The sequence below is a fragment of the Lathamus discolor genome, chromosome 14 (genome assembly GCF_037157495.1).
Source record: "Lathamus discolor isolate bLatDis1 chromosome 14, bLatDis1.hap1, whole genome shotgun sequence".
NCBI classification, from domain to species: domain Eukaryota; kingdom Metazoa; phylum Chordata; class Aves; order Psittaciformes; family Psittacidae; genus Lathamus; species Lathamus discolor.
This window is the reverse complement of record NC_088897.1, coordinates 1864170-1888871: the sequence shown is the minus strand read 5'-3', so window position 1 is coordinate 1888871 and position 24702 is coordinate 1864170. Positions and strand designations below refer to the sequence as shown.

The following is a 24702-nucleotide window of genomic DNA, read 5'->3' as shown; positions in this document are numbered from 1 at the left end:
TTTTGAAGTCTATTTAGTCATTCTCCCCTCCCCCTTTTTTTAGGGTGGTGGATGGAAAGAGAAATATGACATCTGCTCACATCCCCCAACTATTTTTTTCCTCAATTCACAGTGTTGTTTATCAACACAAGAAAAATCCTCCTACTTAATAGAACTGTACAAAGTAAACCATTTCTAAAGAAGAGGAAGATGCGCTTTTGTCTTCTAATCTTTCTTCAACACAGTAACTTGAAACATTCAATCTGGTAGTGATAACAAACCAAAATAAGCTGCCGACTCATTTTAAGAAGGTGTTAAGCGACAATTTCTCTTTACACCAGCGGTATCCACAAAACTGCTTTGGCAACCTGAAGGTTACAAATACTGTATTTTTTATCATTTGCCTTAACTGTCCAAACCCCTCAGCTCCTCTGTGATATACTTTTATGACAACCATTTAAAAAGTTATGCACATGTCATCTCACTCTAATGAATTTAGTTCTCTCTCTCTCTTTACACCACTTATCAGGCAAAGAGTTTTCCTTAAACAAAGCTTAAAAATTCTCAGGAAGTGAAGAATTAATGGAAACAATGGCCAGGAAAAAGCAATTTTCATACACAACAAACTTTCTCAGACAACACCTCCTTGATGTTACCACCACCTAGTTTTAATGACAGGGCTGTAGGAGGCTATTTGGTTTCAGTACTTTTATGTTCTACTCTACATTCTTCGCACAGTTTACCTGAAACACTGATTATGTCCTCCTGTCTGTCTGGTGCTCCTGGACAAGTGTTTGGTGAGGCAGCTCAGAAGCATGCTCAGAGTACAAAAGCCTTGCAATTTTTAATGAAAAAACAGTATCTTTAAAACTTTTCCATTTAATTAAAGTCAGATGTTCTAAATCACAGTTGTTGCCAGATATGGTAACAGATCTTTAGCCAAATGTATTAATCAAGGATTGCCAACAAACAAACAGACCTTCGCTGAATGTATGGGCTTTTTTTCAAGAAAACCAATTTTAAATTTCTTAATCTATAATGCAACAGATAAATTACACTGTATCAAAAATGTCATTTTCAAGAAGACTTTTAAAGAAGTGGATTTTCCCCCTTTCTCCTTTTAACATAGCTGGCCACATCAGCAAAACACCAGTAAGCATCTATTCTTGAAAAGGCTGAATATGTTTACCATACCATTAAAAATATCTTCCTAATGCTCAATGAACCTCTAAAATAAACTATGCACAGGAACAGATCACAGTCAAGCCTCCAATTTGGACCACAATTCCTCTCCTCCTCCCCCAATTACTTCCATTACACAGAGGAAAAATCCATTCCTTAGTATCATGACTGAGACGGGTCTTTTGTAAGTATTACTTACCATCATAGGCTTCCTTTCTGTCATCATTTGACACCATGCCAGTTATAGAAATAGACTGATGCAAAACTGATTTATACAATCAAACTTCCTATGTAAGCTTCAGATTACAGGGGAAGTATAATGAACAAAGTAGCATGAAAGTGCTGCTGTATACAATATTGTAACAGCCTGACAGAAACACTCCAAGTAAAGTTACCTATTTTTAACAGATTTCAAAATTTAAATAATTAAGATTAAATAAAATTGCTTAATGCCAGAATTACCCAGTTAACCTACTGAAAAATAATTGAGGGGCTATATCCCTTATGAAATAAGTGAGAAGCATCAGATTTTGCAAGGGAAAAAAAAAAGAAGAAAAAAAAAGGGGGGACTGAACACAATTAAAAAATACAAAGTTAAGAACCCAAGTAAAACAAGTTCAGTTTGTTCCTAGTAGAGCTGTAGCCGTTACCTACATTCATTTAAAAGAGTCTTGATCTAAGACTCCAGATATCCAAACTAGTTGGAAAAATTCATCAACTGAGAAGGAAGCCAAAACAGGAGCTACTGTTTGAAACACTATACCCAAAATACTCAGCACTACAAGTTAGCTTTTGCAGTTCCAGCCCTTTACCAGCATCACATATATAGGTTTTCTCTACCCAGCAGAATTTTCTAAATATTGCAAATTTCAATGTGTAGGCTTTTTTGTAAGTGTGTGGCCAGGCCTGTTTACATGGATAAGAGGGTAACAGCCTTCCTTCCCTATTTCTTGCCATGTAAGTTGGGCTGGGCTGGGCGGCATGGCCACAAGAGAAGAAAAGCTGAAAAATTTTCTAGCTAGATGTGCATAGGAAATTACTCAAAGACAGCAGGGAGGAGGATATTGGAACATGTAATTCACTTACATTGCCCTTTCACTTACGTATCACATATATTTCACATGCCCTTAGCATCAGATGTCAAGTGACAACAGCCATTGCTTATTTATACAAATATATTACGCATGTGACATCGTAGATACAACTAACGTAATACGATGCAAAATCCTCATTTACTGTGACAAAGCATTGTGTATTGTGACAAAGTATGGTGACAAACTGATACCTTACTCCACAGATACTTCACATGCATGTTGGTTAGGAAAAAGGAAAGAAAAACCTCACCTTTGAGCTGGGACTCACACCAGGTGACACAAATTTTACAAAGACTGCTTCAGTCATTTTTGCATAAGGTTTATCAGCAGTTGTGCTTAAATAGCCACATCTCTAACATGGAAGACTAAAGAAACACTAAAGCATCACTGCACCGTGAAGCAAGGAACATTCATAACCCTTCTTAGTACATATGCGGGAACATACACATCCACGACAGACAGGTTGACATTAACCACACCACGTTATATTAGGTGCAAAATTTTTAAGAAAGCATCCTTTTGTGATGGTGGGTTTTGGTGGTTTTGTTGGAGGTTTTGTTTGTTTGCTTGTTTTGGTAGGAGTTAAAAGGTCTCACAAAGCCAATGTTATTAAAAAAAAAAAAAAAAAAAAAAAAGGCAAGCCACTGGCTGAACTATTTTCAAAGCTCCTTTTGCCAACTACTTGCAACTTGCAGGTTTTTCTGCAGAACCCTGGGTATGATACGGGCTCATACTCTGGTTCCCATTATATTAGAGGTAATGAGACAACTCAGTGCTGCCATCAGCACAAACCAACCAGTTCATGGGTTTGTTTGGAGATGAGGGTTTGATCTACACTGCACACATACCAATAATTACCCAACTCAGAAGTCTCTGCTGGTTTTACCATACAGTACCCACAGACAAGCATCAGTATACAGATCTTTCTCCTTCTTTTGAGCTCTCCTACACGCCCAGCAAAGACCTAAGGCTAGCCTTACTTTTATACATTTATCCTTGGTAGAAGCATGAGGAAGGCTGGCAAACAAAAACCTCCTTGTATGACAGGTACAAGGAAAACTCTAACTTTTTAAAGTAAATTGACAAGATTTAATATGCACCAGAATGAAGAAGGCACATCTCGTAGCTCATCATTTAAAAGATGCCGTTTGAAGGTCAAAGGCATACAGAAGCATTCCCCTATCCAAGCATTAATCAAATTGTAACCATTTCCTTGGGACTATGTCTTGTACATAATTCATCATGTTCTCAGGTCTGAAATCATCTTCTGCCAATGTAAAAAACAAAATCCAAGTGTACAGGTAAGCACTTTCAAGCAAGAACCTATCTGATAAAATAACTGCTTACCAGGACAGTGCGAGATCATCACTTTCTGAAATCTAAAGAGATGTCCTACTTTAAGGTTTGAGGTGCAGGACTTACTATAATCAAGCCTCACTGTCACAACAAAAACAATCTCTGAGGTTGTTAGGGGATAAAATAACATTTCACTAACTTCTATCTGCCTCTAGCTATGTTGGGGTACAAATAGACTTATGTGTTTTTTGGTATTACATGCAGCAAGGAGCTTCCCAGGGAAGGAAAAAAAAAATGACTGAGTGAAGTCAATATTACTGATCAATCAGCATCTCTGAACAAGTCTCCTTTTGACATGCCCCCAGGCAACAACAATCCCTGACCATCAACAAGACAGCTACCCAAGGCTTGATACAAGAACTCAGATATAGCCAGTAGCAAGCAAACAAACATATCTCCAGGGCAAAGAAGTAACTTCTAGAATGTACAGGCTGAAGAGACAGACACGTTTTTTTCTCTTTTAATCTGGTATGCAGAGATGTACACCCACAAAACTGTATACTCCCTTTTGAAGTGATCTTGGGACAAAAAAATCCTTCAAGGCTGCCATACTTCAAATCCCAGAGGGTTGATAACCAAGATGTGTTCCAGACACTGAACGTCCATTGTTCACTACATATCACCAAAAAAAGTCAAAAACTGTCAAAATACTGACCTCTCCTTAACAGGCACAGTTTCATACCAAACAAAGCCAGAACCAAAAGTTATTAACATTGCTCTGCCATATTTCTAACTACAGCTTCACTTGCCTAGTAGAAAAGTTCTAAATGAGGCAGCGCCTTAACCTTCAGCAGCAAACAATGTCCAATCAATTCCACAGGTAACAAGCTTCTCCTAAGAAGTGATTTATCTTTCCCATTGAAAACGTAACAGGCAATCATTGGGAGAATAGGGCAATGTGAATTAGGAGGAGAAATTGTCCACCAATGAAAAAAAATCCATTAGGTCTGTGACAAAGGTCAGATAACATTGTTTGGGTTCAGCCATAATTCTTCCTTATATGAGGTTCACATTACGATTTTGTGTAAAGGAAAAAAGTGCAAGTGCAAGCACTCTTCAGCCATCTCCTCCACAAACTAGCTGATTAATATCAACTTTATAATACAGCCAAGAAAACTAACTAAAAAAGATTATAATGTCTCATTTTAATTAAAAGGAGACAAAAACATGCCTGCAAAAACCAAGATGTCAGATACGCTGAACATAGACAATAGGTTAACAGTCTCCTGAGCGATAAGCATTGACGTAGAAAAACATCTAACAGCAAGACATGTGGAACAGCTCTACTGAAGCGCACAAGCTCACAGGTGACCTGAACAAAGAAAACACACAAAACAATTGCGAAGACACAGCTGGGAGACTCTAATCCTCCACTATCTCTCCCTTATACCCTAAGAGAGGTTAAGAGTTGATAAGTAGTTAGGATGATACGTGCTTAAAGTGTAATGCCATAAAAGCATAAACATTCAGCTACTAAACACTACTATTCTCAATATACCAAATCACTAGCAGATAGATTCAAGAAAGAATGCAAAGCTGGTCAAACAAATTATTTTGGTGGCCAGGTAGTGCAGAAATGAACCCTTCAAATGGCTTAACTTTCATTTTATCTTCCACTAAAAAAAATAACGTAACATACTTGTCGCAATTTAATCCCACCAACCAACAGCATACAAAATCTACAATTGATACTTGTGCACAACTGCTGGTCTTTGCTCATGGCAGGCCCAGACCAAAACCAGCATTTAGTCTAAGTTACACCTCAGTCATAAAGAGGATGTTCTCTGCAGGTCAAGACTGAGCTTATCCATAAGGCAAAATGAGGAAGCCTTAAATGCACCAAAATATCAAGCAACGTACAGTAGAAGTGCCATTTAAGACGCAAAGTTGTAATACCAGGACAGACAGGAATACAAGCAACATCCCAATCTTTTGAAGTCAATTATCCAAAGAAATAAACATCATTTTAGTGAGTCAATTGTTTTTCATTATTTTTGACAGACAATTCCACACAACATAAAACTACTCCAAGTCAACTTCCTTGGCGGCACTTGAAACTCGTATTTGTTCTTCGGCTTATCCACAAACACAGACGGCATTAACAATTTCTGGTTACCAGGTCACCAAACCTTGGTCTCATTTTACACTTCAGTAATCTGAACACTGTACATTATTTGAAAGGAAAGCAGAGTGAAACGACTTTTTTGTTTTCCCCTAGAATTAGCACAGTCTCACCACTAGACTTACACAGTTTGAAAACCTAACTTTGTCATCTTACCGATAAGCAACTGGGAAGCCACCTACTAACTGGAAAGCTGTCTACCTTGGGAACTGAGTTTACCAAGTAAACATTTTCAAAACAAGGTGCCAGTTTTGAAGTACAACGTTACTGAGAAATATAAATATTGTCAGTCTTTCAAAAGTTTAAGTCTGAAAGCAGGTACAAGTTCAGAGCAGTGGGAAAGGCAGGGAGAGAAATAAAAATATGAGGTGTAGAGAGATTCCTACACCTGGAAACAGCTAGTTAGTTCCAGATGCTGTCTTTTGAGGGCTTCTCACTGATGATTTGACTTCCAATCAAAACAACTCCATAGGTTCAAAAGTTGCCCAGATCTCTACCATTCTTATTACATAATAAAATGGGGTTTCACTATTTGAATTTGAAAGTTCTAATTGCCCAACAAAAGGAATCTTATCAAAACATGTTTAAGACATCACTTGTGAATCACAGGCACAGCTTTCTTGTGAAGAAGCTGCCAAAAATCATAGGCTTGTTTTCAGAAGAACAAAGTGGAGAAAAAAAATTGTTTCTTTAAAATCTAGCAGTCCAAGATGACCTAAACACAGACAAAAGCTGCTGGACCACTGTGCTGCCATAATAATCTGGTGTCAATTGCAGCAATAAATTTATCTTATCTATAGACAACAGTCCAATGCGTACAGATTTCCGAAGGGCTGGCAACAGATTATCTAAGGGGTGGCAGAAGACAGCACTGAGTAAAAGCATCCTTTCACTAACCAAAAGAAGGTATTAATTTCCTCCTACCTGAGAGATCATGATGAATAAGGTCAGCAAAGTTGGGGTCATCACCCCACCAAAATATCCACAGCTCCCTGCGTCCCGGTCTCTGGTCTCGGCGCCAAACACTGAGTACATCCGCCTTCAGACAGCGGCTGAAGCTGCTTAAAATAGGGTCTTCTTCCGTGACCGGGAAGAGAATCGGGGCAGATGTTGGACCCTGCCATACATATCGCTTCCATTTAATCCCAGTTAGATCAGCCTAAGAGAAGGAAAAGAACAACTGGTCAGACAGTGGGGTAGGTACACCCCCAACAGAAACATCCTGCTATGACAAGATGATGATGATGGTGGCACAGGAAGAGGCAGGTGGAAGGGAAAAGGAAGGATTAATACAGTAAAATTTTTAACAGAAACCATGCTTGTTGTGTACCTTAGAAGATAAAATTCTAAATAATCAGGCTCCCTCTAAATAATCAAGCTCCTTCAATAACTGCAATAAAGCAAGAGCTGTTTAAAGCAAAGCAGCACTAAGATTATAGAGAAAAGTCTGACTTGATATAAAAAAGTGGAAGACAAGTGAATAACGCATTTATTTGCAGACTGCAACTGTCCACTCTACTAAACACATCTCTTAGCAAAGAATGCCTTTCTTTTTGCTTACTTATGCATACACCAGCTTTTCAACCCAAGATTACTCTAGGAATCTATATAATAAAGTAAATCTAACTCAAGCATACGTTCTTCCAGTCATCTACTACTTCGGAAGATAGCACAAGTTTCTTCATTGTAGAAACTCCCTGTATCTCACACAGGTACACTTATTTTACCAAAAGCTATCACACTTTCATTCCTCACACCACATTTTATGAATTTAAATCCTAGTTTTACCATTAAATTACATATCAGACTTGTGTCTGCATTGATTATGATCCACTAAATCCTCTTCTAGGCAAAAATTCATTTGACTTTATAAAGTAAGAGAGTTACTACTGTATGTAAAGTGAAATAGACAATTCCTGGTGTATCTACAATGCAATACCTCACTAAGTTTTACACTAAGCTTTTTCACATGAGGACAGTCACCTTAAGGCATGTAGGGGAGGCACTGGCCCCCCCGGGTTCTCTATGTGAAGGGAGCAAATGCCAGCCTACCTTGTTCCAAGAAGTCACTATTTTTTTCTTCCCAGTATGACAGCACACAAAAACATCGCTGCAACATTTAAACCTAACATGGCAGCCTTCCTATCTTCAGGAGGAGAAGCGATTTATACCAAAGGTAGCCTTAACAGCTGATACTTCAGAAAGACTCCAAGATTTAAAAATGTACTACTAATATGGAGCCGCAGGCCTGGTGCAGGCTGCAGACATGTTCAGGCTGTCCAGGTTCCCCTCCACCCAAAAATATTAGTACCACAGCTTGGCTCAGGTTTTTACTTATAACAACCTCCAGAGTAACAAATACCAGGCAGTCAGCTAAGATCAGCTAATTTGCATTAAAAAGCAGATGAAACAGCTCAGCACAGCCACCAGAAACTGCATCACAGCCCAGTTACATCGAATTTACTTTGGGGGCTACCAAAATCAACAGTGTGAATGATTTCGTACTTGGGTTAAAAAAAAAAAAAAAAAAAAAAAAAAAGACTACAAAATGGTGCACAACAAAACATAAGACACTACTGCTTCACTGGGAGCATCACCAAAAGCAAACCTCCAGAACAACAACAAGCGGTAAAAGAGATCACTTTGAAAGCAAGGAAGAACTGAGGTTTCGGCTCAATTTCTCTGGGATGTCACGAATGGGGACACGAAAGAGAAAGTTCCCCGAGACGTGGGGGTGAAAGGAGAAGGCTCAGATCTCCTTACCTCCTGCGAGAAACAGCTGGTTCAGAAGCAGAGGTAGGAAGATGGGGAGAAAGGAGGAAAAGTTGCAGGCGAGGAAAGGGAAAAGGCGAGTTGCAGGGAGGATACTCTCCAGGAAGAAACCGGAGGGAGGGGCAAGGCGAGACAGACAGCGATGGAGGGGGAACCAGAGGGGCATGGGAGAGTTGGCTGGCTCCAGGCAGGGCCTACTCTGAGGACTCATCCAACAGAAGCTATGCTAAAAATGGCTGCTTTGCTTCCACTACCCCTTCCTCCCCTCCCCCAAACCTCCTCTCTCTCCCACCCCGTGTCTATCGTGCGTGTGTGCCGGTGGCCGCACTTACCAGGCAGAAGAGGTTGGAATGGCAATCCTCCAGGCTGGCCCCGTTCGGCACGAAGCAGGAACTCATCCTCACAGCCACAACCCACACGCCATTATCCCACAGCCTCCGACAAGAAAGAAAGAGACAGACAGAGAGAGGGAGAGAGAGGGAGACAGACACCGAGAGGGAAAGGGGGGAGGGGGGACTCTGCACACGCACAAATAATAATACAATTAAATAAGGGATTTACATAGGGACACACAGGCACGCGAAACAGTGGCAGGATAAATAACCCGGGAGGAGAGTGGTACCGGAGATGGGGGTAAAAAATAGATTTTAAAAAATAATAATTAAAAAAAAATTAAAGAGAAACTCGGAACGTTTTCTCTTCTTATGGATAGCAAACGAGGGGGGGCAAAACCACCGTGGAAGGGGCGAACAGAAAGAGGGAGGTGGTAAGTAATCCAACGACGGGAGATTAAGATCAAAATCCTCCCTGTTCCTCTTGTCTTCTCATTCGCATAAGGAGGAGAGGGAGAGGAGGTAAGGTGAAGGGGTAATTGATCCAACAAGAGAATAAAACCGGGGTAATTAATCCAGGGGGGCTAGGGGTAAAAATCAGTTGACATCCCTCCTTCCTCTCTTCTCGGATGCCAAGCAAGAGTAGTAGGGAACAAAATAAATAATCCAGTGGGGGTAATTAATCCAGAAACCTCCCTCCTCTTCCTCCTGTTTCTTTAGTCATCAGACGAGAAAGGGGCAAATTGTGGAATGACTGGGAAGGATTGGCTGTGGGAGAGAAAAATCCAGGCTCGTCTCTTCGGAGTCCGAGGGCAACAGGGTGTGGGGGGGTCAGATTCTTCTCCCCTGCTCCAAAAATATTCCAAATAAATTAAAATTTAAGATCATAAAACCAAACTTCAGATGCCAGAGGGCGAATCTGGAGAATTCATAAAAGCAGGACACGAAAAATGTCCTGGGGTGTACCCCAAAAGCACATCTGCGGGGGCAGGGAAGGGGGGAAGGTGTTCCTTGAGAGAGAAAGGCCGCAAAAAGTCTCCTTAGCAGCCCAGCGGGGGATTAAATTCCCCCGTGGAAACCCCCCCTCCCCAAAACGAAACACTCCTCGCAGAGAGGGCGAAACCAAAATATCCTCTGCTGGGTAAAAAAAATCTTTCCGTGGGGAATGGAAGAAGGGGGAGAGGGGTGGAAGGAGGAAATTGCGGGTGACCCTCGAAGTCTCTTCGGGGAAGGATGGAGGAGTCTCCCGGAGGCCGATGCCCAGTCTCTTCGGAGGAGAAGGCAGGGGTAAAGCTCAGAGTGTCTTCAGGGAAGCTCGCCCCCCCCCACCCCCCAGCTGTCCTCCGGGGCCGACGGAGCCCCACGAAGTCCACCGGGCTGGGTGGGTCTCTTCAGGGGAGCCCGGACCCCGCCAAGTTCTCGCCGAGCGCCGGAGGAAGGGGGGTTCCGGGGCAGGGAGGGCCCCCTCCACAGCGCCCAACCCCGCAAGACCCCTGCGAGCGGGTGGGGGGAGGCGAGGCGGGGAGGGACCGGCCTGGCAGCTGGGCTGGTCCCTTACAAAAAATTAATGTTTTTCCTTTAAAAAACAAAACCGGCAAAGAAAGGGGGGAGGGGGGAATAAAAATATAAAACGACAGTCCTCAAGCGGAGCGTTGTCTTCCGCGGGGGGGGGGAAGAGGAGCGAGCCCCGAGAACCCCCCGTCGGGGCGGCGGCCCCGTCTCTCCTCAGGTGAGGGGGCTCCGGGAGCCCGTCGAGCCGGCGGCTGCTGCGGGCAGGCTCCGCGCCGCCCCGCTGCGGCGGCCCCGCGGGGGCAGTGGGCGGAGGGCCCCCTCCCCGAGGTCTTCTCGTGAGGGCGGGGAGGCGGCGGCCGAGCCCGGGGCTCTCCTCAGCCGGAAGGGCCGCGGGGGAAGGGGTCAGAACCCCACAATTCCCGGCCCCGCCGTGTGCCGAGACACAGGGACGCGGCGGCCGTTGCTGCTGCTGCTGCTGCTGCTGGCGGAGTCGGTGCCCCGAAGCCCCCGCCGGCGGGTCTCCTCCTCCTCGCTTCCCCTCAGCGGTGCCTCTGTCGGCGGCTGCCCGGCCGCGGCATCCTGGCCAGCCAGCTCCCCCTCAGCGCGTCTGCCCCATGTCGCGGCGCGGGGAGGGGAGGGGGGATTCTTCTGCCGTTTAATTCCGAGACCCTTTTTCTTTAATGGCGGCCACAGGGACGAGAGTCGGGGCCCCCCTGCCGCGCTCTCATTGGCGGACGCGCCGTCACGTGGGGCTGCACAGCGATGGCCGCCGTCGCTGCTGGGGGAAGGAGGGTGCAGTGACGCCGCGCGCCCGCCAGGCGCGCCCTCCGCGCCTGGTAACCGCGCGCGTTGCTCGTTGGGAGGCCGCCATCTAGCGGCCGCATCGAGTAACGGCGCAGCGACCTGCGGCGCAGGCTTGTGCGCAGCAGCGCTGGGGCCGCGGGTTCGAGTCCTGCCTCCCCGCCAGGCCCCGGGCCGGTGGGCCCCGTCGACCCCCGAATTGAGCATCGTCCCTGGGCATGTTTCCCGTGCCTCCACGTCGGCCGGTCAGAGTCGGGGCAGAGCCTGTCCCATCTCCCCATCGGTAAAGCACTCACCCTGGCACCCCCACTGCAAACTTCACCCCTTGGCAGAGGGGATCTATGGAGCAAAACTCCATCCTACAGTTCTCAGAGCCTTTTTTAATTAAAGATAAGCAAGTGTCTGGAAAGCTTGCACTAATATTTAACACAAACGTTGATGCTTTCACTAGCCCCACTGACATTGTATGTGTTGGAGCAGAACTGTACTCCAAAATTCCTTTTTTTTTTTCATGCACAGATACATAGGGTACAGTTTATGAGAATGAAGTGGGTGGTTTCTTTGTTACTATGCAGAGATTTGCAGAAGGACTTTGAAATTATTCAGAATTAAGATGCTATAGTGACAGCAAAAGCTATTTTTAAGCAATATTTGGAAGTATTCGCATCTTGCTAATCTTCTCATTACATACTATTTTTCTATGTAGAATGTGAAATTTTAAGCTATTACATACAGAATTTTTTGACTGCAAAGTTAAAGTGAAAATACAAACCAGTGTAAAATGCCTAAAGGTAGACATGAATGTCCCAGCTAACATGACATTCACATTAAAATATGATACATTCATGCAACAGCAGCACATTGCATCACAACTATGCAACATGATGATGTTTCAAAGGCCCTGCAACTTATTTCAGGACTCATGAACGAGACGAGTGGCAACCTTCTGCAGTAGAGTAGGAGGAAAGAAGGGCATTCTATAAATAAATTTATATGAGAAGTTAAAGAAAAAAAAGCAAGGCTAGATATTTTCACCAAGAGGAACTTTGAAGATTTACTCACACTAAGACTATTTTTGTGTGGCAGTGTAGGCAAGGAAGATTCTTCTTTTTATCCAAATAGAACCAGAGTATTTTTAACGCAGGAGACTCATCCCCTCAGTGCTCATCGAAACACGGCAGCTGGGGCTGGAGCCGGGATGCGGGGGGGAGGGCGTGTGGAACCCAACCCCTTTCCAAGTGGAACAGATGGTTTTCTCTGTGGCGACTGCAGACGAGGACTGCGGAGCGAGGAGAATTCGCCCCATGCTGCCAGGGGTGTAGAGGGGCACACCAAGGCCCTCCCAAGTTTCAGCACACTGCTTTGGTCTCTAGAGCGGTTACCTTGCTGAGCAGGGAGATGACATTAAGTCACACCACATCCTGAAGAAGAAATCCAGTGCTTCAAAGGAAATAAAAGAAAGCAGCATTTGGCATTAGTGCACAAGAGCTGGTATGGTTTTCCCTCTAAGAGGAAAAATTATCCTTTAGTAAAATTGTGAGTTGGGAGAGGGAGCAGAAATCCCATGCAACAACTCAGGGTGGGCTTGATGCACAGCAAATGTACCCTTGCATTTCCCCATTGATTTCAGGATGACACCAAATCTTCACTCACTGAGAATCCATTTCTTTGGCCTGAAACCGCACAGCTCAACTCCTGGAAGAAAGGATTAATCTAGTGTCTAACGCTGGGGTTGGCATCGATTCACTTCACAGCTTGGAGGAACCTGGCTTCTGTGTCTCAGTTTACTTATCTGTAAAATACAGTTTGAGATCCGTTTCATTAGTACTTAAATATTAGTCATCATAAATACTTATATAGGATCCCAGCACAGACAAGTGCAGAACATAATTTTTCCTGTAAACATAAATATGGGATAAAGAATAAAAAATTGACAAAAGAGTAAAGAAAACCAACACATCAACTAGAGATTTTTAAGTCATTCCCTTTCACTTTGTATACAATAGTATCCATGCTTGGCAAATTTCGGACCTGATACATAACTTGCTGCCCTTAGCAAATTGTACATGCTACTTGGGAAATAAAGCCTCCTTAAAAGTGGGGAGGAGGCAGATAAAAAAAGGTGGAAAAAATGCTCTTGAAAACGTGCTTTCTATTTTTTAGATAGGTTCTTCTGTAGTTCTCATCTCTGCAAGTTCCAGAAGTGCATTAAGCTGCATAATTAGCATCTGTCACATGTAGCCTTTTCCTTCTCTCTTCCTTTCCCTAGAGGGAACCTCATGGAGAAATTTTAATATGAATTTTAGTATATACTCTGCACAATGCCTTCATATCAGGAAAGATACAGTCAATGAGTTTGTGCTCAATCTCACGGTCACCCTTCTGTAATATAAACTTTACCGGTTTAAAAAAAAAAGCTACTGATCCAATTTAAAAATTAACTGGTCTCTTGGAAGGACAGCAGTAGTGGGGGCAGGGGTGAGATGATCCCCATTGCATCAAATTAAACAGAATCCTTAGGAACTGGGCAGTTAACGTTACTCATCCTGTGTTTTATTGTACTCTCTCCCACAGTTGCATTGAAACATCTAGCCAAAAGTAATAAGGGATGTATGGATGATTTCCCCCTTTAGTCAAAAGTGTATATCTGGAAAGGAACAATTATGTTTTGAAAAACATCAAAACAAGAAGCAGGACTTCATAACGCTTGTTCTTTTCACGCTAAAAGATACTCCACTATTGCGTATAAAAAGTCAATGGACTCCAGCATCTCCCAGGAAATCTCTGTGGACAAACTTAAAAGAAGATGCTACCTTTTAGAAGTAAAGACTAAAATGAAAGAAACGCAGCTGAAGAGCAATAGCAACATGAAAAACAGTGACATTATTTAGCCTTTGATTTCCATTCAGACTCTCCTCATTTTCCAAAGTCTTTATTTTCTACTTAATTAGTTCAAAGAAAATCGAGATTACAGGACTGAACATATTGCCAACAACCTGAGGTAGGAAGTGCAGACTGAATGCTTAAACTCCAGCTACAGAGGTGGTAATTATTGTAATTGGTCCATGTGAAGCAAATATATCAAGTAGTAGAGAGTTCAAACCCATGCCAGTCAGTCTCCAGTTGGCACCGACAGTTCTGTCAGGAGGATACAGAGGTCTCAGCAGGACTTATTATTGGCAACTGTTCAACAGTTCTCTTCTCCAAATGGTTTCAAGGGGATTTGGGTGGAAAGAAAGATAATTTTTAACAAATTACACTACCTAAAAATGGCTAGATGCCCAGAGCCACCTAGTCAGCATTGCTCATTGCTACCAAACAATTTTAAAAAGAAGATTTAGAATATCACAGCTATAGAGAAAGGTCTATCAGACTTTAACAATACAATCAGATCACTGCAAAGTTAACCACACGTGTACTGTACTCCATACTGCAAGTGCGTATGGAAATACATCCAGAATAAAAGGTACAGCAGTATATTTACACATTGTGTGTTTCTCAGAAAACAATGAGTTCAAGTTACTGGAATCCAAGCATTCCTATGAGGACATTCCATATAGTTTCAAGAAATTAGAAGACCACTTACTTTGTAATTAAAAATGACAACAGCAAAGCCCCCATGGGAGACGAGATTGGGGGACCACTTATTTCCCATTAGTATTTATCTTGCAGCCTTTGTAAGGTGTCCATAATTGTGGTGTAAAACATAGTTTAGATTTGCACCGGGAGTTTCCACAGGAGCCTCTGCTCTGTGCCATATCGATCTTCAGCTGCTTTGTTTAGATTTTACAAGAATGCTTTTTTCAAATGGCGAATACATAATTTTTAGCAGAGGTCTCCAAGAGAAGATGTGAGTTTGATGCAGGGCAATAAAAAGAGGAATACAAGAATTCTTGCTCTCTTTAGTGTCAGCTTTGGTTAAGACATATGAATGCACATGAATAGTCTTGTCAGAATCTTGGGGGCTACTGACATTCAAGATCTAACATATTATTACTTCTGACCAGAACATTAGCTGCTATGCAGTATGGAGAAGAGAGAGAGAAAAGATAGGACTACTCCCTGATCAGACAGAAATTGTTATGTATTTCTGTGGTTGGAAATCTCTGAACAGAACTTTGCTGCTGGGAAAACAGAATGCTTATTTTCTCCAATCTGAGATTAATGACCATACATACTCTTTAAATCTGCAGCAGGAAAAAAACAAAAATCATTGTTTAATACCTTTTACTCATGGATGGGATCCTGGTTAACTCATGTAAAAAAAGACTGTAAAACCAAGTATTACATCCTCGTAAAGGACATATGCTTATCATGAGAAAGGTTCTAGCATTTCCAGCTGCTGACTCTATCTTTACCCCTGAAAGTTTCTTTGAGTTACTAGTTTCAGATAAAAATAAGATAAAGAATTCAGTTAAAATAAGGTAATTTAATTCAGATGTCAGTATCTATTAAATCTGGATACCACTACAGTGGAATGGTTCATTCACCAGAAGCAAAAAAATCTTACAATGTGCTTCTGGCTGAGTTAAGAGAAAATATATTTCAGATTTTGTGGTGTTAACAATTTGTTGTCAAATAAATTGAAATTATTGAAAAGCACTGAAATTAGTTTAATCAGTATGTTTGATTTCCAAAATCTGAGATTAATGCCTTTCTATTATAGTGTAACAAAATAGAATATTCTGCACTTTGCAATTGAAACTACCTTTAGTCCACATTGAAGAGCTACAGACAAAGAAACTGATTTGTTTGGTGCAAAAAATGATAGCAGACCTTTACATGTTTGAAGTGCAACAGATGGTCTTCCAAGCAGAGCATAATGAATGGCAGACAGTACACTCCGTTAGAGTGGCTTGGAATGTCTTCAGCAATTACATGAGAGTGTTTGGGGGGGAAGCCCTGTCATGTCCCTGATTCTTCTCGTGTAAATAGCTGTGGTTTCCTGTTTAGATGCTAAAAAATTGTATCGTTTAAAACCCAACAAGCTAGCAAGCGAACTGGAAAAGGAAGCACATTTAGCCCTCTCAAGACTATTCAAAATGAGGTTCCACACATTTTGTCACCTGAGAGATGCAAGTAGAAAAAAAATAAAACAAGAACAAAACCCAAACAAACAAATCCACAAAAAAAACTCACAAAAAACCCACAAAACCCCAGACAAACAAAAGCAAAGCATGAAGAAGAAATTATCTTGGGCCTGTTGCCTAAGGAAGTTGTGAATGCTCCGCCCCTGGCAGTGCTCATGACCAGGGTGGACAGCGTTGGATGATGTGGTTTGGTGTGAAGTGTCCCTGCCCATGGCAGGGGGGTTGGAACTGTATGATCTTAAAGGTCCTTTCCAACCCTAACTATTCTATAATTCTATATAACTGTAAAACTATTAATCCACAGTAAAGTATTCCGTGGAGATGTAATTTAGGAAAAAAAAGGAAGGTTGAAAACAAGGTTCTTCAGGCTTCTAGAAGATGGGAGGTCTGCAGATACAACATGCAGAATATCTAGGAAAAAAACCCAAAAGACTAAATTACTGACTAACAACCTCCTTTGGGAAACTGGTGACTTTGGAAGAGTCCTCTTCAACATGAAACACTGTGGCTACAGTTATTCAGGGAGGGGAAAAGTGAGCTTTTCTGAGGCTGTGACAGTCCTTCCATTTTCATTGACAAGTTATTCCACAAGCCAGCAATTAACAGTTATAATAAACAGAAAGAGTAATAAAATGCTGATTTTTAATACTGTATATGCGGGCTAGAAAAATTAAACTTCTCTCTCTCCCTCCCTTCCCCCTAATCCTGGAATTAGTCTTTCCTGTTATAAAATCTTCCCCACCAAATTCACCCTGAGTAAAATTTTATGTGCAACATAAACACAAGTAAAACCATGTCCTTTAACACTGTAACTTAAATGTTGATGGAATCATAACTGCATTACACCCTCTCCAATTAGCAGCAGCATTCTTTATGTTTGCTTATGAAGCGTAAACTGTTCGCTTGTCACTACAAAGACCTTCTGTAGAGGACTTAAAAAAACAACCACAGCAATTAAAATGACAACAACAGAGGTGGATTGGTCACATTATGACAGAAAACACCCAGCTGTTTTTTTTCCAGCAAAAGGATACACCAACTACACACAACAACCAAAAGGATATGAAATCCTATGACCAATTGTCAGTCTACCTAATGCTGGTGGATATTCTGGCAAAGGTAAGGATTTCCAAGACAGGAACAGACTAATATAGAACTAAATCAAACCTCACAGACTGATTTTCCGCACACCTCCACCTCATCAGGATTATCCCTCATCCTTTTTGCCCATACAAATTTCTCTTTTTGCTAGAACTATATATACTCTCTTCTGTGAGAAATTCTCTAAAAATAAGAACAGTCTGGGGCTTTGTCATCCAAAATAAGCAAGGCAAAAAGTAAACTGATAGGGTCAGGGCAAGTACATTAGATTTTAAACTTATTTACTTCAGTTGTGTTAAAAACATTTGAAAAGTTAATTAAGACCATAAGTCTCATTACACCCAGGGTATTACTTATAAAATGCTAACCTCTGTTACAGTCACATCTGTCTCTGCTACTGGTTCCTGCCTGTTCTGCTTCACAACAGCAATAACATGGGGATTAAAAAAATATTTTAAACATACATTTAAATTATTAAAAAGTCTAAAAGGGAAATGTATCAGCGTTTCCTAGTTCAGATTATCGGGACTAAACATCTGAAGTGATACGGTAGGTTTGATTTCTAGTAGGGGAAGACAAACCACAAGAAAATAATTGACACATACAGGACAGCCATTCAGGGTGGGTAAAAAACAAACACTGGAGAACCCACCTACAGGTATGTCCTTGGAGAAAAACCGATGAGAAAATTATCAGGAAGATTTTCATTGCTGTTTCTTTTCTGGAAGTTTTTGCCTCTCACAACAGCACAGAGATGGCGAGTGATATGTATGAGAATTCATCCGTGCATTATATTTTGCACATCAAATTAAGTTGATTATCCATGACTTTTTAGGCAAACGCAGGAATGCATAAAACATGTCAGCTGTTATATATAGAATATATGAGCATTTAATTCCTTACTTCATCTTTAGAAAGAGCAGCAGACAATGAGCTCAACCATTGCAAATGAAATTTATTCTCAGTGTAAGTTCAGAAGTATCCCTGGCTCCTTATCTGTTCTGTGGACCAGAACTTACAGATAGCTCATAACATTTGTCTTCTGAGTCACGTTTGTCTTCAGAGTAATTGCCATAAGTGGGCAAAATCCTTAATGTTGTCTTCTTTATACCTTCAGCCATAATGTTTTCCATAAACTGAGAATTTACAGGCTCAAAACAATTACTGCAAAATACAGGGGGTGGGGGGGTGAGAAAAAGAGAAATAGAAACCCAACAGGTTTCACCTGATACAACTGCTTGACAACATACATCTCTGCAAGTACTCTGTATTGAACTTATTCACATCAGGGAAAAAAAATCCAACATTAGAATGGTGTCTCATTTTAAAGTTTGCAAATTAGATATCAATGGACAATTTAGTGGGGCAGCAGAGGAGGCCTTTATGTTTGCAGAAGTCTTGTGGGACTCTACAGTGAAATAGAAGAGTACAAACACAGAAGACTTGAAAAGCTTCACCAGAATGAATGCAAAACGCAAGTAAAGCATTAAGTTGCATGTGCAGTGTAGGAGTGGAGTTCTAGCCATAAGCTGAATCAAAACCCTTTGTATGAAGTGAATGATCACTACTTAATATAAAAATATAAAATACCTACAGAAGTCTATGATCTGACCAGTATAAAATGGTTCTATTTATCCACATATCAAGAGTTCTAACACACCTAGTCAAAAAAGGTCTTCTTTAAATAAAGAACTTTCTGGAAGGTTGATTGATGTTTGTTGAGTACTGGATATAATCCGAGTATTCGCACATTTCACAAAGGTATAACTTTTCAATACGGCTGCAGCACTTGTAGAACTTGTAGATAGAAAACTAGGGACAAGGCAAAACACCTCTTGTGCCAGAAAGATTCAGTGAAGAAACTGATAGAAAGTGTCCTTCCTCTAAATGCTAACACCTGCATAGCCACAGTAATTGCAGTGAAACAACCAAAAGGCCGTACAAATGACAAGATGACATGGCAGACATATTATCTGCCATGCTGATATGGACAGTTTCCAGTATTGTTCAGTACCATCCGCAATGATCTTGGCTTTCTGATCCAGCTCCCAAAAGAAGGAAAATATTAATTTTCAAATATATAAACAGTATGCATCTCAGCACAACCTGAGGTTGTCTCCTATCAATTATGAAATCTTCTGTCTATATATATAAAAAAAATCAACTACATAATATGTTCCGCCATATGGATGCTGAAAACACAAGCCTCTGGATTACAGCATCTGGAAGTATAACAGAGAATGAAACCCCACTTCTGTCAGGTAGAGCAGGAGCCCATGGCAACAAGAATCACATGCTCAGATTATTGCTCAACAGATGTACTTGAACTGCAGAGATAAACTACTTAAAAAATACATGGAAGTTATGTGCAAACCGTTTTGTCACTTGTGCCTCTTTCATTGTTGGACAAGTGCACGCTAGCCAAGATTCTGAATACCTTATTCTGTAGAAAGTCAGAAAAAAAAAAAATGAGCCAAAGACATCTTATCAATACACAATCACCCAGTGTATTAGGAGAAGATGGAAGACAACCTTGATAAAGTACAAGCACCCATAAAGCAAATACATATACAAATTAGAACATCATAAGTACACTCACCACTGAAAAAATTGCAAGTAAATCTCTCTCCCCAGGAAGGCTTGAAGACTATTTTCCTTTTTTTCAATTCTATGCCACTAGTGAAGGCCTATAAATGAATATTCTCCTGCAAATAAAGTGGTCATCTTCACTTTTGGCAACTGCAGTAAGAACTGCCTTACAGAAAAGATCCTGCAAGTAATTTCTATTCCTGCGAGTAAACTCAAAAGAGTGAGGAGAAAACATGAGCTAAAATTACTTGCACAATCATGTTTCATAACTGTTCCTAGCCTAGCAATACTGGTCCTTCCCCTTCCCAAGTACAAAAACGCACAAACTTTTCTCTTTTTCTAAGAGGAAAAAAATAAATCTGCTTATCCCTGGATACGTACAAGAGTTTGGAGGAGCTCAGAACAATGGAGTACTGTGTGCCCCACTCATCACATAGACATTGAAAAAAAAAAAGTATGGAAAAGAATGCACAAAGCATGTAATTACTGTTTCACAAGATAATTTCATTATTAATACATCCCCAAAGATAGCATGCAGTGTTGCAGTTTAATTAGATGATAACTGGAGGGAGTTTGAATTTATGAGGTAATAAATATATTTTGGACTAATAAACTCTAAGGCTGAAGTGTTTATTAATCTAGAATATAAAGACAATATCGTTGATAGGAGACAACCTCAGGTTGTACTGAGATGCCTACTGTTCATATATTTGAAAATTAATATTTTCCTTCTTTTGGGAGCTAGATCAGAAAACCAAGATCACTGTGGATGGCACTGAACAATACTAGAAACTGCCCAGCTATTACATATTCTCAAAGGCAAGGACTATTTAAGTCTCAGAAGATGTTGTGGTTTTGAACTTTCACCTCCTAAAGTATTAAGTACTGGAAATATATCCTCTATACTATGCCTTCTGACAGCTGTCAATGCCTTATTTCAGTGTAAGAAAGGAGATTCCCTTGAACAATAGCCAGACTCTTTACAAGACTAACAGACCCCTTCCCTTCTCCCAGATATTCAATTCTGCCTCTATTTTCCTGCTTTTGGACTCACCTGCAAGACTGCACCATGTAGTGAGCAAGCACATAAATTTTAGTGTCTCATTAGATTTTCTTTTTTCCTTAACATCATCCTATAAGCTTTTTGCCTAGCACAGCACATTAAATATTTGGAAACTAAATGTTCACCACTGTGAGGATTTATACCCCAAACAGCTGTGCCAAGAAGTCAGAGGAATCAAACAGCATAATCTATTAACTTGTCCTTGGGTAGTTACAACAACAGCTTTATAAATTGCAATAGAGTTCAGTCCATTTAAACTACATTCCCCTGCTATTTTGAAAGTGTCACAGGCAACAGAGAAAACCAAATTGAGTCCAGGATAAGGAGTGCAAGGCTGAAGTAAAAGACAAGGTTGTTTAAGCCAAACTAAATTAAGGTCTGAGTGAACTACAGAGAAAGAAAAAGGAAGAAACACCAGGAGGAATAACATCTGGCACCCTCTCCATGCAGATGAAAAAGACTAACAAATGCAAAGGCAACCCTATCCACACAGAACTAACAGTTGCTGTGGCATCAATGGGCAAAACCAGGGAAATCCTGGATGTGTCAAAAGAACCATGGCACATGGGGCAGAAGCACAGAGAGAAGGAAAGGGGCAAGACCAGCCAATCTGTGTTGGGTGGCAGCAGTAAGAAAGTTGTGTTACTGAGGGATGGAAAGATTTAAAGATATTTAAGAAAATGTTTATTACTTAACTTAGGTGATCCAAATATAAATGACCATGTGTTCAGACGGCTTCCAGTCTGGCTCCGTAAGTTCAGAAAAAGCCTCAACATTAAGTCTTGAGAAGACTCTACAGATAATTAATGGAAAATGATGATGACAGCCATTTCCAAAGCTCCTGATTTTTAATTCCCAGGCGTATATACTCTCTCCAAATGAAACAAGCAACAGAGCTAACTTTCCAATATTAAATCTCTAGGCAGTATGTTATTCATACAGCTTATGTAGATGTCTTTACCCTCTGGAAAAACAAAGTTTAAGAAAAATGGTTCTATCTTTGGGGAATAGTTTAAGTCTCAGGATAACTACATTAGGAAATTTAACTCTATTACTTTGTATCTTACATTTTATTACTAGATTGGTAATAGGAAATTACCAAATAAAATTGGTATTTTACTTGGTAATTTTTTTTCCATGGGCCTCGTCTAATATGAAAGATGGCGATCATCAAATTTATTCAAGTTTTCCTGTCAACAACATCATTAACCAAATCCCTCAATTTCAAAGTAAATAAAAGCATCTGGGCTTCTCGCGCAGCAAGACTGACTTGCATATTTAAGCCTCATATATAGATGAATTTGCACTGGACCAAATTTGCATATTAATGAAGGACTAATTGCTCTTTGCAGTCAATTTTATGCAGATGAATTTACTCCTCTCAGTACAATTTTCATAATGTTCACAGAAAGAACCAAAAAATGTAAAACTTTTTAGAAGTACACAAATGTTAGACAATCAAGGAAGAAATATCATAATGACATCAAACAGCTTTACATTAAATTGCATATAACTCATCTTTTATATTGTTGCTTTATTTTAACAGCCTCTCACGAAGAATGGAACAATTCATGGAATAACTTCAGCCTATTCCCCCTCCTTGGTCTCAAATTTTAACAGCTTGCAACAACCCATTATATTATCTTGTTTCCAGCTGGAAGGATGGAGCCTGAATTTTTTGGAGAAGTTAGATTTGCTAAACAGGACTTAATTTTCTCTGTCATCCTCATGCCACAGGTCAGTTAGGAAATACCCCAACCCGCACAATTTTAAGGTACTTTCTACCCAGTTTTGCAGTATCAAGAAAAAGCTCAAAGCCCAAATCCCTCTTTAGTCTTTCCTCCTGAGCTGAAGTACCGAATACCTAGAGAAAGACAGGAAAGTACATGGCAAAGAGAGACATCAACAAATGCTGAGGAAAACTGGGAACATTAGGGAGGAAAGGGGAAAATATAAATACTAGAGTAGAAGAGGAAAGGAAGTAGAAATGGAAGGAGAGCAAAATGATGATTCAATGTGTATATGCAGGTCTAGATAGAAAGAACAAAACTGAAGCACTTGGGAGACAGTTCAAGGCAAAGGAAACAAATACAAGAGAAAAATGCAGCCAAAATATACCCACAAAAGAAGAAAAGTAAATGGAAAGATACAGAAGCAAGACATGAAATGAGAAGATAAAGAAATGGATAAAAAAAAAAGAAGATATTAAAAATACAGGTTTTCTTAATTCTGTTGGAATGTAAGTGCAGAGTTAGTAGAAATGCATTAGGAATCTGAATCTGCATGTATAGCCTTCCCCTTGCCTAAGAGAAAAGCCTTACTTTAACTATGAAGACTGCTAAACATAATATTTATATGTATCATAAAATCACTTACAGAAGATTATTTTAATCAGAAAATAAATAGCATAAAAGTTGTTTTGCTGTTTTAATGTATCCTTTTTAAGGCACACAGGACTCAAGATGCAGATATATTATGGTTTTATAGCAGTATCAGAAAGTTGCTCATGTTTTTTTCTCTATTTCTTTTCTAGTAATTCCTTGTATGCTACTTGTTCTCTGGACCATGGAACACTGAGCTCACAGATCACCCATAATCCCACCATTTTGTTCCTGAGAAGCAGCAGTTTATAACCATAATGACATTTCATTATCAAAATAAATCAGACTTCAGTATGAACACTTTTGAGTGAGCTATAGAGTCCTTCCCAAAGAAGGATCTTAAGAACTCCCAAGCCTCAAATCCAGGGTGGAGGGAAGACAGAAAAACTGCCAGAAGCCTTTCCTTTTGGTCTTTCCAACCTTGATGACAGAAACCACAACATACAGTGCATTTGAATGGATGCACTCCTCCATGAGCAATAAAAGCAGTGGTTGTACCAAGGCAAGATGTAGCCACTGCAGGAAAAACAAACAAACAAAAGGCATTAGGGCAAGAAGAGCTGGCAGAAAATATCAGACTGAGAGGAAGGACAGGGAAAATGACCAAGAAGCTTTCACTAGCATGCAAAAAAATGAACAGACCACAGAACAAAGACAAACAGAGTTATAAAATAACAATAATAATTGGAAAAGAATGAAAATTACCAGGAAAATACTGCAGTGCTACTGCTGAAGAATGCTCATGGAGGAACAAGACGGTTCAGCTGATGAGCCTGGAGGACTCGCTTTTAAAAGTTATTTGAAAACAAACTACAGTTCTTTGTGTACTTTGCAAATACAGCTTTTATTCTGCACTATGAATTCAAAATGTCTTCCTATTTTGCTCATAGACAGGAATGAAGGGAAATGAATCCTCCTCTATAACTTACCTATACAGCATTTGAAAAACTGCTCTGGGCACACCCCCTTTTTTTCCAAAAGGCGCCTGGTTCAAGTGATGAATGCTGTGTGAATGTAAACAGATCATGATTCAAATAAGAACAAGATGCTCCACCCAAAACAATTAGCTTTTCCAGTGGATGGGATGCCTATTCCTAATCATCAAGATTAAGCTGACCCCATGTAATTAGCTATTTAATACAATCATAAAGATTGTATTGCATACATTACTGGTAAGGAAATGCCTACAGAAGCAACACTGCATCCGAAAAAAATACCTCCATCAAGCACAAAGTCTGGGCTGTTATTACATGATTATACTGATATAAGTACTTCCCAAGTTCCTATATCCACTGTACATACTTTTGCAATTGTCTATGTGGAACTTC

The 24702-nt window shown here is 40.6% G+C and overlaps 1 protein-coding gene and 1 long non-coding RNA gene across 10 annotated transcripts in view; both read right to left on the bottom strand.

Moving 5' to 3' along the window:
* MED13 (mediator complex subunit 13) overlaps nt 1–10494 on the bottom strand; it is a 55199-nt gene extending 44705 nt beyond the window's left edge. The window contains exons 1-2 of the mRNA XM_065694345.1: nt 8838–10494; nt 6658–6892 (exon numbers count right to left, since the gene is read on the bottom strand). Coding sequence (XP_065550417.1) covers nt 6658–6892; nt 8838–8903 — 301 coding nt within the window. The 5' untranslated portion in view covers nt 8904–10494. The remainder of the gene's footprint in view (nt 1–6657; nt 6893–8837) is intronic.
* A 1016-nt stretch (nt 10495–11510) lies between these two features.
* Nucleotides 11511–24702, bottom strand: part of LOC136022075 (uncharacterized) — a 27423-nt gene continuing 14231 nt past the window's right edge. For 5 of the 9 annotated variants that reach the window (XR_010616001.1, XR_010615999.1, XR_010616002.1 and 2 more), the window contains 3 exons: nt 24304–24378; nt 12804–12942; nt 11511–12590 (listed from right to left, as the gene is read on the bottom strand). This is a non-coding gene — a long non-coding RNA (uncharacterized LOC136022075). Of the gene's footprint in view, nt 12591–12803; nt 12943–20703; nt 21787–21812; nt 23891–24303; nt 24379–24702 lie in introns of those variants that run through there. The other 4 variants (XR_010616003.1, XR_010616000.1, XR_010616007.1 and 1 more) reach the window with 3 other exon arrangements.